Source organism: Urocitellus parryii, chromosome 8 (genome assembly GCF_045843805.1).
Source record: "Urocitellus parryii isolate mUroPar1 chromosome 8, mUroPar1.hap1, whole genome shotgun sequence".
NCBI classification, from domain to species: domain Eukaryota; kingdom Metazoa; phylum Chordata; class Mammalia; order Rodentia; family Sciuridae; genus Urocitellus; species Urocitellus parryii.
Genome location: NC_135538.1, coordinates 54,067,668 through 54,083,532, shown reverse-complemented (window position 1 = coordinate 54,083,532; position 15,865 = coordinate 54,067,668). Strand labels below are relative to the sequence as shown.

The window sequence follows — 15,865 nt, the reverse complement described above, 5'->3', positions numbered from 1 at the left end:
CCCCAGTACTGCAAAAAGAAAAAAGAAAAAAAAAAGATATATAATATATATGAGAACACATACCTACACACATATACACGTAAATAAATATATGTGTATTCTACTCAAATCTTTAAAACAGCTTTTGGATATGTCAGATATCCAAGGATATATAATGGGAACACAGTTTTTCCCATTTAAAATTGTTATACAGGTTAATAGTATATGTTTGTTTTCAAAATTCATTATGGGTGATGTCTATTTTTTATTTGAGGTCATATCTTTGGACAGGAATGCAATCCTAACTACAATGTTGTTCTGGCACATTTCACTTTATAAGGAGTACAGTGCAGTAAAAAGTAGAGCCCATCCATGAAACATTAGAAAATGCTGGTCCCAACAGAAGTATCATTTGCCAACTAAACTTTGATGTTATTCATTGATTTAGAATTACATGTTAAAATATCTAATGTGATCTTCACCACTCAAATTCAACCAAAAAAAATAATAATCCAAAAGCACATTTTTATTTGCAGTAAAGTTATAAGACAGATGGGCACTTAAACTCAATACATGAAAAACTGAGATATGATGTTAAATTACAACTGAAGTTTCCAAAAATGTATTTAAAATCCAATTACAGCATTGTAATTTCCTTAAATTACTTTATTTTAAAGTGTCAAAAACTTAAAGATGTTCTTGTGTATATACATAAGCTGTATGTCTCAATTCAGAACTTTTCCATCACTACAGAATGAAATACCCCCCTTTAGTGTAGCACTTAATTTTTATTTTTTAAAATCTACTAAGGCTGATGCAATTTCTAAAGAGCAATGACCCCACCATAAAAATATTAAAGGCTGTCTTTTCTTTTTTAAAGTGCTTATTAGCTTTATATCCCAAAGCAATGGTTTTTCCAACATATAATATTGAAAGGTGCTCACAAAGTCACTACGTATATACTCAAATATGTCATTTTTCTAACTTTGAACATAGTAAACTGGTTTCATCTGCATTAATGAAGATTGCTTTCAATGGCCCTCAAACACATGCTTCAAATCAAGACAGCTTTATTGGTACCAGCAGTGGGAATAGTAACAGCAGAATGAACTGCAGCATAGTTTAAATAGATCACAGTAGACCACAAAAAATGGTAACAGCTTTTGGATACGTCAGATATCCCAGGATTAGCCTTCTCTTCACTCTGTGTATGTGGTAAACACTTAAAAAAAAACTATTAAAACACTCTCTTAATTCTCTATGGAGCATTTTTTTAGTGTATGAAGAGTTCAAATCCTCTTACTATTTAGCTGAACTCTGCTTATACATAGGAACCTTCATATTCTCAACATTTAAAAAAAAAAGCCTATTTTCATAAAGAAAGCAAGAAGGAATTAATAAATGAAATTTTCAATTCTACAATCCTGAGAAATAAAATCATAAACAATTCTAAAATTAAATATTTTTTAAAGGCTGATACAAATATTCCAAAACAGAATTCGTTTTCTGAGAGTGAAAAGTTACTTCATTTTAGTCATATCATTTTTACCTGATTTACACACTTTAGGACAAAAACTAAACAACATCTTAATCTAACTGCTTCCTGTGTGAGACTATCATCTGATTCATGTCTCTAATATGTACCATTCAATAGTCTTACAATGAGCATCCCCTCAGGTCTGTTTTCTCAGCCTGAAGTTTTGTATTCCTCCTTTCTCTCCCTCCAAAAATTCCTATACATCTCAAGAGAAAATTTACATTAAAAAAAAAACCTCACAATTTAAATACAATGTGATAATACTACATTTGATTTAAAGTTCTAATAAATTATAAATTGCCAAATAACTTAATGTAATTCACAATGCAAATCCCTGGTATAAAAAAAATCCATCGTGCCCTGAATATAATAAAGCAGTCCAGTGAATTCAAATTACTTATGAAATAAAAGCAAAAATTAAGATGTAAAATACTATTTATAAAAGTCAAGTAAGAAACCAGTTACCATAAATCTTCTTACAAAGATAAATGTTATGTGGTTTACCACTTTGAAAAATTGTTAGGATAAGGCTATAATTAGTGGTTTCAAAAATGATTTTAGGGAAATCAGAGTTTGAATTATGTATTATTGTCATATATGACATATTAAATATATCTGTAACAATAATACTATAATGTCAGGGGGAGGGGCATGCATAGTGGTACACACCTGTAATCTCAATTACTGGGGAAACTGAGGCAGGAAGATCTCGCCTTCAAGGCCAGCCTGGGAAACTTAATGAGATCCTGTCTCAAAATAATAAAAATAATAATAATAATACTGCAATGGAGAATAATTTAAATTAACTTCTGCACTTGCTATCTTTTGGCAAGTATATTTCTTTTTCAAAGTTTTTGCTGTGATTAATTTTAAGTGTTTGTTTTCAAAAACTTTTTTACTTGAGGTACTTATGTTCATAGGGAGATACTAGAAGTCTCAAATAGTAATAACATGCCTACAAAATAAAACAAAGATTGTTCTTGCATCTTTTGTTATAGTAACAAATATACTTTAAAATAGACAACACTGCTATGCTTAAAAATTAAAAATATCCAATTTTAAAAAGGGGTGAAAAGGAAAAAAAAATGAAAATTCTTATTTAAAAATAAATCTAAAGTCCTTGCATTTCTTAAGAACCTGACAGTTCTTCTTTTCAATCAAGTTTTATCTTCCACCAAAATAAGTTTTATCATTTGTGTGATAAAATGTCAGGTCTTCATCTTGTTGGTTTCAGTTTGAATTTTCTTGAATGTTTGCAGTACTGGTACTGGACTTGAGACGTTTGGCTAGATAAGACAAAAGTATTATATTTTAAATTTAATTTTTAAACATAATTATTTATTATTTTTATGTAAGAACAGTATTTATCTATTGTTTGAATCCAAATAGATTCAATCTTCTAAATATTAAATTCCATTTTTTCTACCAATTTTGAAAAACAACTTAGTTAGAAACTACATATGACATGGCTAGAAGTAGTATCAAATAAAACAAACATAATCTATACTTTCTTGAACATCACAATCTTAAATATGTAATATAGATAAAAGCAATCTACTTAGATGATAAAAGTGCTATATAGTATAATAAAAAGTCAGTGAAGCTGGGCACAGTGGCACAGGCCTGTAATCCCAGCAGCAGCTTGGGAGGCTGGCTTTGTGAATTCAAAGCCAGCCTCAGCAACAGTGAGGTGCTACGCAACTCAGTGAGACACTGTCTCTAAATAAAACACAAAATAGGACTGGGGAAGTGCTCAGTGGTCAAGTGCCCCTGAGTTCAATTCCCAGTACAGACCCCAGACACACACAAAAAAGAAAAGTCAGTGAAAACTTTTTCTGATAAAGGGTAGCTAAGAAGATTCTACAGTAATTATTATGCTCAATTATGAAAAACTGAATGATTTTCCCCTAAGATCTGGAATAAGACCAGGATATTTAGTCTTATTTAACATCATGCCACTAATTTTGTCAGTGCAATATAGTGAGAAAAAGAAAAGGAAAGGTATCCATATGGAAACAAAAAAAAAATTGCTTCTGTTTTCAGATTAAAAAATAAATTTAGGGGTTGGGGGTGTAATTCAGTCATAAAGATTATGCTTAGTACTTTGTGTAGCATCAGTGACTTGAAAAATTGTGCTCTATATGTGTAATATGAGATGAACTGCATTCTGCCATCATGTATAACAAATAAGAATAAATAAATAATTTAATTTAAAAAGGAAAAAAAAAATTATGCTTAACATGTTCAAGGCCCTGGGTTCAACCCCCCAGTACTTCATGAAAGAAAAAAAATCAGTGAAAGAACTCTTTATAAAATACATTCAATGACTTACAAAAATAAACTGTATACCACATGCACATTCACAAACATATGCACAAACACAAATATATATAGCTTCAAAGAAAATATGTGACAATCAGTTTTGATTGTAGTGCTAATGGGATTGGGTTATTAGGCTTAACAGAAAAAAATCATCCTATTTGGCACAGTAATATGTTTTATTCTTACAGTTAAATAAGAATATTTCTCATTCGGAGCTTTAGAAATGAAAAACATCAGTGCCAGTGTGAGAGTACCTTATACCAGAAAACTAGGAATCTCCTGACTCCAATGGTTTGTAACCTAGAGGAGAGGTCTGATTTGGAAGACCTGCAATGGAACTCAGGCACCATTTTTGTTTGTTTTGTTTTCAAGCTTTGTAAATGATTTTGATAGTCAAGAATGAGAACCCTGCTATAGTTTCAATCGGGATCTCCTGATTCCCACTGTTCATGCAAAATGACAAGATGACTTCCTGGACCAGTGTGTTTGCTTAAGCCTAAACTTAAGGGCAAACTTAAATTAAAAAAAAAAAAAAAAAAAAAGGCCTTTAGGGAAGAAAACTAAATCAGCAGTTTGTTTTTTTGTGATCTAGCTTATTATCAATTATCAAATTACTTAATAAACTGACCAGGCAGCAATACTGGTAGGTACATATACCTACAACTTCTTGCCTCTTTAGTCTCTTCCTGATAAATCCTCATGGCCTTTAAAATTCCCCCCACACCCACCTCCAGCAATGGTGTAGAGGTAAATTTCAACCTAAAACAGAATCATACTGTGTCTCTACCTCTACTACATACTGTAATAATTGAGTCAGAGTCAGTGTATTCTTTGAGGACATGAATTATGCCTTGTTCCTTTATTCTATTTATTTTATTTAAAAAAAAAATTGGTACCAGGGATTGAACCCAGGGGTGCTTTACCACTGAGCCACATCCCCAGTCCTTTTTATTTTTTTGAGACAGGTCTAAGTTCTTAGGGCCTTGCTAAGTTGCTGAAGCTGACCTCAAACTTGGGATCCTCCTGCCTCAGCCTCCGGAATCACTGGGATTGCAGGCGTGTGCCACCGCACCCAGTTTGTTCCTTTTTAATCCCAATTCTTACCACAATGCTAGTATTTTGGCAGGGATTCAGTAACTGCTTGTTATGGTTTGGAATGTGAGGTGTCCCCCAAAAGCTCACAGGTGAGATAATACAAGAAAGTTCAGAGAAGAAATGATTGGGTTGCAAGAGCTTTAACCCAATCAATGCATTAATACTATGACAGGATTAACTGAATTATACCTGGAGTGGGGTTACTGGGATTTAGTGTGTGGCTATGGGGTATATATTTGTATCTGGTGAGTGAAGTCAGAATCTTTGCTTTCTGATTATCATGTGAGCTGCTTCCCTCCACACACTCTTTCACCATGACGTTCTGCCTCACCTTGAGCCCTGAGGAATGAAGTCTGCTGTCTATGGATTGAGACCTCAGAAACCATGAGCCCTTAAATAAACTTTTCCTCCTCTATAGTTGTTCTGGTCAGATCTTTAGTCACAATAGCAAAATAGCTGACTAAAACACACAGGCAAGATATTATAGGTTCTGTACAAACTCATCTACATATAATCATTTTTTTAAGGTAAGTGTATTAGAAGTGAAATCAGATGAAGAAGTACCAGAGGATTTAAGGGGAAAAGAACTTTTAAAGTGTAGGGTTCTAGAATACAAATAATATTTAAGAGAAAAAAGATTAGCTTTTCTTAAAAAAATTCATTTTTAAATACTAAAATTACTAAAGGCCAAGCCCATTCTTTCCCTGTGACAATAAAGGAGAAATTTGTGTGATCCAAGAGTGACTCTTTTCTAGCTAGACAGGATCTTCAAGCTAGTGCTTCTCTTACTCTGCCCTGCTGGCAGGGGAGAGGGAAAGAAATCAGTCCACACTGAGCATGTGACATATGTCAAGGAACGTCCTTGGAACAATTCTCTTTTGTTCATAAACAAATGGCATGTTAGTTATAATTTTCTTCTGGACTACTCCACTTATAAGTCCTTCTACCAGGACTCCGATGGCCTAAGAGCTATCTTTATGTCCCTACTACTACCACGGTAGAACTGCAAGGACCCTGCTGATACTCTTCTGCTACTATCAACCTTATTCTGGGGAAAATACAGCTTTCACAGTTAATCATCTGAAATACACGCATCCTCAGGTTTGTTTTTTATTATCAGCACTCCTAAAATTCTCACAAATCTCTTCCATTAGTAAGCATAATTGTAAAAGGTAAAGCAGAAAGCCATTTTAGACTGACATACTTTTGAGTTCTCAGAATATATATCATTTCTAAAACAGGCATAAACTTTTAAATACAGGATATTATCTAAACAAATGAATAATTGTTAAAAAAAAAAAAAAAAACTTACGCAGAATGAGTTTTCGTTTCTTTTGCTCCGAGTGAAGAAAGCTACTAAGGTAGAAAACAACAGGTAGAAAGAGGATGAACACAGAAACAGCAATAACAGGCACTGTGTCACTGCAAGAGACTGAGCAGTTGAAAGTTCGACTCCAAAGTTTTCGAGTAATATTCATCTGAAACAACAAATAACATTATTCTATTTTATATTTAACCTGTCTTCAAGTTCTTATAATTATTTTGTTAATAACTACTCATTGTATAAAATTTACATTAATACAAGCCAGGCATAGTAGTGCACACATGTAATCCCAGCAACTCAGGAGGCTGAGGCAAAAGAACCACAAATTTGAGGCCAGCCACTGCAACTAGTAGGGTCCTATTCTCAAAATAAAAAATAAAAAGGGATGGGGGCTTGGGATTGTGGCTCAGCGGTAGAGCACTCGCCTAGCATGCACAAGGCCCTGGGTTCAATCCTCAGTACCACATAAAAATAAATAGGTAAAATAAAGGAATTGTGTCCAATTTACAACTAAAAAATAAATATTAAAAAATAATTAAAAAATAAGAGGGCTGGGGACAGATGTAGTTCAGTGGTAAGCATCCCTGGATTCAATTTCTAGTACCATAAAAAATTTTTAGGGTACTATAAATAAAAAAATAAAATTTACATTAATACAACAATATCAGATTCCAAATTCATAATACTGACCAAAGTATAACAATATCAATCACTCATAGCTTTCAAACAGAGCACTTATATTAATAGGAATGTAGTTAAACCCTGTTTCCATCCTTAAAAAATTTCATTATTTACTGAGAGCCTACTTCAAACCAAGTAGTATTCTAGGCAATAGGAATAGGACAGTAAAAACAAAAGTCCTCATGAAGTAGTGATTTTAAGTGCTTTTTAAACCATCCTGAATATTACTAGTTCACTACAGTTTCTTCTGAGTTGCTGTGATAATTCACACTCATTATTCGCACCCATTAAGCTTATCAATTTTAATTTCAAGTAAGTTCTCCACTCTGAGCCAGTAATTTCTTTCCTCCAGTGCCTTCTCAGGCATCATATTGCCTAAAAAGCCATGATCGCCATCTAGTGGTGACCTATGTAAAGGCTGACTATATAATGGAAAGAAAAGATTTGTTGCTGACCATTCAATTAATACACTATTTACTAAGAGCCCACTCTATGCCAGGCATTATCTGAACAATGAACAAAAAAGACAAGGTTCTTGTCCTCATGTGGTTTATATTTTAGTGAGAGGAGACAACTATAAACGAAAATAAGTATTTTCAGATTGTAAGAGTTGTAAAGAAATAAATGGGATAGGAAGTAACTGAGGAATGGCTTCTCAAACACATTATAGTAAAATCTAGAAACTTTAATAAACAATGAGTACACGGTATAATTGAAAATAAACATACAATAATGCCCACACCTCTGAAAATAGCACACATTTCAAATTTTTTTTTAAAAAGTAATAAATTGTCAATTCACTTGTGAAGTGCCTAATCAATTTCCATTTGGTTTGACAGACCAGGACATTCTACTTTATAACTACCACACAGTTATTTCTGGTTGAAGACAGCACATGCAGATTCCAATGTGGCTCCAAAAGAGATAATACTACTAATGGTATATTTAACAACCCTGCAAAATATGCATCATATCAGAAGCAAGTACTTACTGCATCTTCCACATCGATGCATAAATGTGTTTCAGGAAGTTCAGCCTTATTATCAAGCTCATTCATTTTTTGCATTTCACTGTACAGACTGCTCAGAGTTTTGTATGCTTCACGACAGTTTTTACACACTTCTGAGTAATTTCTTCGTGGTAGAAGACCGCGTGCATTCTCCTGAAGTCACAAAGGCAGATGTAATACATTCAGTAAACATCATAAATAATATCTCTGTTAACTATCTAATCTTCCAGAAGACAGCAGACAAATCTGGTGTGTTCAAGTGCTGAGCTGTGAGGTTGAGGGCATTACTAAATCACCTGTATTATAGGTCCCACGGATTAGAGACCCGGTATATGAAGCACATGGCAAAATATTTGGCACTTTCTAAATGCCCTAAATGTTGAAAACCACGGCACCAGCCAATGTCAAATGTAGACAACACTAACTCATATGCCAAGTAACTTATAACTAAATGCCAAAGTTCTCCAATTATCTCATCAATAATATCTGCACATATCCATCCCATTGCTGACTAAATAAAATATGTCCCTGCCTGTGCTGTCTTCACCAAAGTTTGCCTGAGACAGGACTTCCATAATGGGAAAGGAAAAGGCACTACAACTAGATCCCCACTCAATTCAATTATCAGAAAACTCTTAATCTGGGCCTTTCTAGTCAGAGAGAGAGAGAGAGAGAGAGACTCTCCAAAAGAACTAGATAGCCTGAATAAGGGATGGAGACATAACTTATGTTAGAACATCTGTTTTTTATACTTCTAGATTCACACATGTCCTTTCAAGAACAAGTTTACATATTGCTTTCTTTCTTTTTTTTTTTTGGTGTGGGGGTGGTTACCAGAGATTGAACTCAGGGGCACTCGACCACTGAGCCACATCCCCAATCCTATTTTGTGTTTTATTTAGAGACAAGGTCTCACTGAGTCGCTTAGTCTTACCATTGCTGAGGCTGGCTTTGAACTCACAATTCTCCCGTCACAGCCTCCTGAGCCACTGGGATTACAGGCATGCACCACCATGCCCAGCTACACATTGCTTTCTATTCCCTTCATTTTTTGCCATACTATATGAAGAAAGAACATTAACTGAACATGGGAATTAAAGAAAAAAGGACAAATCAAAAAATTAAACTAATGTAGCCTTTATAATGTTACCCTCACCATTTATTTGACAGAAAAATAGCCTCCCCTTAGTCTGCCATAAGAAAAAGCCCATCACCTAATTTTCACAGAAAAATTTAGCTGAACCCAAAATCAAACATTGAGCACAGAATCTTGATGGGGGATAATTTAGTCACTTTTATTAAAACTCAAAATGCACATGTCTTTTTAATACAATTCCACTTCTCTGAGTCAACCAAACAAGTCTTCACAAGTATGCCAAGTTATATGAAAAAAGGTTCTCTGTGGCAGTGGTTTTTAACAGTGAAGTACTGACATATGGCATGACAGCTTCATTCTGCCTGTGGGGATAACCAGCACTTTGCAGACAGCTCCTCTCCACAGTCACCAGGACAGGCCAGATTTCCACAGAAGCTACCTGCAGGCACCTACTGCCCAAGCTGGACCTTACCTGGCACTTAAACCCACCTCCCTGCTATTCACCTGAACTGAAAGCCACTGCCACAGCCAAGATCACCAAAATTTCACTGCTACTGCATTATCTGTTTTGCTGTCTCCTACTGACTCCTCTCCTGAGCTTTCCCCCTACACACAAACCCTAAAAAACACTGGAGTGTCCCAGGATGCAGTATTGGGGGCCCCTTTCCATCTCTCTACATTCACTCTCATCCAGATGGTGACTATAAGCACCATCTGGACCTGGGGTCTCCCAAACCCCTATCTCCAGCTCACAATTCTTCCCCGAGCTCCAATCTCATTTATAACCAATCCCATGTGTCATCTCACCTCAGGTGTCTAATGGAGACATCCTACTTAACACGTTCAAAACAGAATTCTTAATCCCACTCCCCTACAAACTCGCTTCTCCTTCTCCATGCTATCATCCTCTCAGCCACTCAGGACCAAAGCCTAGAATTACATCCAGATGCTTTGCTTTCCTTCACTAGCAACCCAAACCACTCCACCAGCAAATCCTGCACACAGACTTCTAAAATATGCTCTGAATTCATCTACTTTTTTTCAATGCTGCCAACAACACCCTCTCCTGTGCAGCCTCCTATCAGTTTGTACCTCCACACCTCCACTTTGGCCTGCTTTCACCTGAGCTCCTCTATGGAGCAGCCAAAGTGCCTTGCAGCATCTAATGACATCCTATGGAATTCTTGCTTGAAGTGGCCTCCCCTGTGCTTAGAATTTGTAGTAATAGATATAATATTCTAACTTACTAGAAACCTGGTTTTAAGGCTTCAGATTATTTGAATTATAGAATTCTACCTTGATCTGGGGAAGAAGTAGCTATTGTCTAATCTTGAAAACTGAGAGAGAACTACAGATTCAGACCTATTTCTTAAAAATCTTTAGATAAAAGATGCTTAAATATAGAAAGTGAAACCATAAAAGTACTAAAACAAAATTTTAAAGTATCTCAATGTGGGGCAAAAAGCCTTCCTAATGTAATGAAAATACCATAAGTCATTATAAAATTGGTAAATCCAACAAAATTAAATTTTTCTTCATGATAAAAGAAAGCACAATGGAAAGACAACAAACTAGGAAAATAGCATTTGCGACTAACATCACAGAAAAAGGGTTAATATCCTACAAATATATTCATTAGAACACTGGTCTCTTAAACCAAAGAGTTCCCTGGTCAAATAGATTTGGTAAATGTGGTCAACATAAATGTCCATCTAAACGAGTCCACTAAATTTTATAAAATACATGAGGTCCACTAAAAGTCCTTAAGTACTGTAGTGAAGCATTTCCCAACCTTGGTAGAATATTAAACCCTCTTTTGACAGGTCACTTTATTAATGTCCTATAGAACACATTTTGGAAAATAGGAAATCTTTTTTGTTTTTCTCAGAGAAATTTATAACTCTATATAATAACATTTATTAAACAGGAAATCATACATACTCATACTCGACACATGTTTATACCTACTTGTGGGGATTACTTATTTATTGTGCAAATAAATACAAAACTACAGTTTTTACCAAGGTTCCAATTTCATACTTCACTACCACCAGGCAAGTTCCAATACCAAAGTTCAAGGGTCAGAGATGGAGACAACAAAAACGTATAAGTTAGAATTCTTAAAGGCTACCTTTTGTATCATAATTTATTATTCAAGATTACCTTACTAAATAATGCCTTTTAAGGGTATAATATTGAGTTAAGCAAATATTGAGGCAAAAAAAAAGCTTCCTGTAGACAGAATCATACTGCACAGTGAAATACCCATTATTGTATAAATAAAGTCAAGGTAAATTACTGTCGGATTAAACAACATTGTGTTTTAATTAAACACCTGTATGCCTCAGTTAGTGTTTTCACACTCACTACCTCACCAAATCTTCACTACAAAAACACTTGAAGGCAGGCAGATCAGCTATGAGAGAACTGCAGTCTTAATATCTGCAAGCAGAAGAACTGAAGAGCACAAATTCAGACCTACTAATTCCTCTGATACAGATAAATACCAACAATGTCATAAAAACTTGGAGTTAGACATTATTCATTTGTACAAGACAGCATTTTAATCTCAAATATATATAAAGTACCTGAAGGTTATGCTCAAAGCAGGTCAAGGTGAGGTTAAATAGATTGAGGAAATATATTGTGCTGTTTGATAATTCTTCACCGTTGTCTGTTAAACAATCTGTCAAAAAAAGTATATTACTACATCACAAGCAACAATTTCATGTTGTCAGTTAGCTTTCAAGTTATCATCTTTTGTTTGCACTATAATAATCCTTTATTTCAGCAAGCATGAAGTATTCCACATAAGAGAATTTTCCAAATGCATCGAGTTCACCCTCATTAGTTTCCAAAAACATTTTTAAATCCGCCATTTTCATGAAAATCTTAAAATAATTACATACCTTCCTCCTTTTATATAAACAATATATCATACCAAATGAAATTTAAATTGACCTTTAATGGTAAAAAGGTCATAATCATGAAAATCAGGTCTCTTAATAGTGCTAGTTAGGCATAACACTGTTTATGCTACATTAATTTTGCCTCAATTCTTCTCCCTTTTTATCTTTGTGTCAAATTTAGTAGTTCTGTGTCTCTTCCAACTTCACTAACAGGGTCATTTATTGTACCTAATAGGGTAGCCTTTTTAATTTGCTCATTCTATCATGAGTTGGGAGTCCAGAGAAACAAATGGGTGCAAATTTTAACCAAATACTGACAAAAAGTATTAAGTAAAGTTTGGAAATAAACAGAATTGTCTTACATGTTTTTATAAATCTTACATAAATTGTATTCCTCTGCAACTTCTACTCTTGCTTAGCATTAGCTCAAGTTAATTCATTCCTTTGCTTTTTTTATGAAAAAATATATTCATAAAAATAAATATATTGCAATTTAATTCTCCATTCTCCCCTCTTTAGTGAATCTACTCTTCATCTTCCCTTTGTCTTTTTCTCTCCCTGAGTTCTCAGCCTATCATCTCCAAGTCAGGCTCAACAGCAGGGCTTCAGATCCCACTCTGGTGGTTGCAGTTTAACTAATCTCCTCAAATCATTGTCTTCCACATACCCACAAACATTTCCATCTGCTTTCTCTATTCCTGATTCTGGTTCTAGAACACAATTACATAAAATTCTAAAATTATACTAAAAGAACCCGAATCAAATTCATGTGACCTATGAAGTCACATCATCATAGATGCCCTATTAATTGCTCTACAGGGATGTTCCACAGGAATGTTCCAAATATTTTCTATTCCCTAGTCCCCAGTCCAATTCCTGCCCCCTTAATTTCAACAGACAGCTTTATATGGCATCCACCTGACTCAGAAAGTTAACGCTAACTAAGAGTATCTTTTCAGCCATGCGTGGTAGTACATGCCTCTTATCCTAGCTACTCGAGCCAAGGCAGAAGAAATGAAGTCCGAGGCCAGCCTGGGCAATTTAGCAAGACGCTGTTTCAAAATAAAACAGAAGGGCTGGGGATGTAACTCAGTGGAAGAGCACTTGCCTAGCTGCACAAGGCCCTGGGTTCAATACCTAATACCACCACCAAAATAAATAAATAAAAATCTTTCAACCAGGAGTGGAGAGATGCCATAGAAAACTACTGCAACGTTCCAAATGGAATTCTTTGGTAGACAAGAGCTGAACAGGTAGACACTGGGACAAAACACTAAAGGATGTCTCATGCACTATGAAAAACAACAATCACAACAATGAAAGCTGGCATGTGCTGAGTAATTGTTATGTTCCAAGCACTATGCTTATATTTGAAACACATTTACTTACTCAATTCTTGCAATGATTCTTTGAGGCAAGAATAAGAAGCTTAGAGAAATTAAGAAGGTTGCCCAAGGACATGAAACTGATTAGCAAAAAGCCAGAATGTGTACTCAGTCTGATTCTTGAGCTTGTACTCCCAAACACAGCAAAATAAACAACACATTCACAGCTACATTCTTGACAATTAAAAAGTCAAGACTCAGAGTAGACAAACATATGCCATGGCTCCTCCGTCCAGCACACAGACATCTTACACCATGCAGGGATTCAGGCAGTCTCTACCAACTCAACAGAGTTGGCAACCAAAATGAAACCCGAACCGGGTGAACTGGGCAGCAGCAACCAGCACTTTAAGACTCCTTTGGGCAAATTAGAAAAAGGCTCCTCCTCTAGGTGGATGAATTATGAAAGGGCACTCTTGCCTCAGAAGCCAACTAGAATTCACCCCATTCACTCCCTCATACACACGGCCTGTGCAGGGCCCCCTCTGAACCCAGTGAACATGGGGCCCTCTTAGTAAACCAAGTCCTAGATTCTTCTCTCTCTGAACTCGTATACCCTACATTCTCTGCAGCTTTGTTTTCCCAAGAACATGAGTTCCATACTAACTGTTCACCAGATCATTTAAAAATCTGAGGGTTCATTTTACAAACTGAAACTAAGAAACTAAGCCAGAGAAATCAGGTGGTATATTGAGGCCCATATACTGAGTTCATAAGGCACAGAAATACCAAATATACTTTCCAGACTCCTATATTCTCTTAATTGTACCATTTTTTTTACTATTTAAATATATTATTCAATTGTCAGTTTTCACAAAATTCAAATAATAAATTATTTAAAATGTGTGTGTGGCCAGGTGCGGTGGCACATGCCTATAATCCCAGTGGCTCAGGGGACTGAGACAGGAGAATGTTGGGTTTAAAGCCAGCCTCAGCAACAGTGAGGAGCTAAGCAACTCAGGGAGACCCTGCCTCTAAATAAAATACAAAATAGGGCTGGGGATGTGGCTCAGTGGTTGAGTGTCCCTGAATTCAGTCCCCAGTACCTCCCCCCCAAAAAAGAAAATGTGTGTTTGTGTGTGTGTGTGTTTGTGTATGTGTGTAAATGCCCCATGAAGTACTCTTGAATTCTCTTAGGGATGAGGCAGAGTATGTATGTGTGTGTGTGTGTGTGTATAAACACAATTACATAGACACAGAATATTAGTATTTTAAGTTAATAAGACTGAACAACACATTTTGTGTTTGATGCCTTGCAAGGAAGTTGAGGGAGCACAATTTCATCCACAGCAACAGGACATCTGTGTTATGATGAGCCATGTCATGACAACTAATGTATACAACATAAGAAGGAAAGCAGCATGTGTCCCAGTACTACCTGCAATAGTATAAAGCCTTTTACTATGAGAGACCATAGCAATTTCTTCTGCACATGATACATAATTAAAATAATTTCTTTATTTAAAAAGGAATTTATAAACAAAGCTTCTCTGAAGAACGAAAAGACATAATCTCTTGTATTTTACTAACAGCCATTTACATTTCACTGAAGATAATCTGCAAGTTAAACTAAAAGCTAATACATTCTTGTCATCTGGTTAAGCACTGTACTCAACCATCAAAACTTTTTCAATTAACTGTTAGCAGAATCATAAGGCACAAAGGAGTTCATTATTTAATAGGGTTAAAAATGTCTTCATTATTAAAAAGCCCTGACTTTCTGCTTCAAAACAAAGGAACTTCAGTAAATTCCTCTTTTATCCTTTTCCTGAAACTGGGGCATAAGGTTATAAACAGTGAGAAGCTATGTATTTTAGAAATTAGTAAGTTAAAGAATATTAGCAATTATAAAGCTTCCTATAAGCACTAAGTGAAGTGGTCATTATGAATTTCCCTCTCTCAGATAATCAATGGAGCCTCATCAAGGACACATTAGCATAGCTTCTGTCTCAGTGAGGGCTCAGGCTTCAGCTTAAGAGGCAATCTTAAAGGTGCTAAGGATCCAAGTGAAGACCTTTCACAGAAGCCCAAAAAATCATCATAATGGGAATTATGCATCTTTAAATAAAGTATTTGGCATCTATTACAAGTTGTATAAAGAACTCTGCTGTTTTCAAAATCAGTTTTATAGAAAACAATAATCACTAACAGGGCAAGCTTCAGAATATCTAAAGTAAACTGTGGAAACTTTTAATTAAACTTAATAAGAAAACGTAGACATTTTAAAGATACAAATAAATAAACTCTGATGGTTAGTAGTCCATTTCCACTAGGTAAAATATGGGAAAGAGCTCTCATTAACTGACCTTCTGGTTAACCAGTAAGTTTCACTGTTGACTTTTCAAACATCAGTGCATAAGCTACATGTACTAATTTCAGGTTAATCTTCCTGTTATGAATCAGAATGTATATCAGGATTACATAGTGGTTCAATAGCATTGTTGTAATCATAAATTATCATTCATATCACTGTAGATATAGGCTGCTCACAAAGAAAAAGTGTTTTTACCACGTAAGAGCAAACATCT

The 15,865-nt window shown here is 35.2% G+C and overlaps 1 protein-coding gene across 1 annotated transcript in view; it reads right to left on the bottom strand.

Moving 5' to 3' along the window:
• Positions 1–221: 221 nt before the first annotated feature.
• Positions 222–15,865, bottom strand: part of Ostm1 (osteoclastogenesis associated transmembrane protein 1) — a 30,422-nt gene continuing 14,778 nt past the window's right edge. Inside the window, exons 3-6 of the mRNA XM_026389651.2 lie at positions 11,632–11,729; positions 7,930–8,100; positions 6,246–6,411; positions 222–2,802 (exon numbers count right to left, since the gene is read on the bottom strand). Of these exons, the coding sequence (XP_026245436.2) occupies positions 2,747–2,802; positions 6,246–6,411; positions 7,930–8,100; positions 11,632–11,729 (491 nt within the window). The 3' untranslated portion in view covers positions 222–2,746. The remainder of the gene's footprint in view (positions 2,803–6,245; positions 6,412–7,929; positions 8,101–11,631; positions 11,730–15,865) is intronic.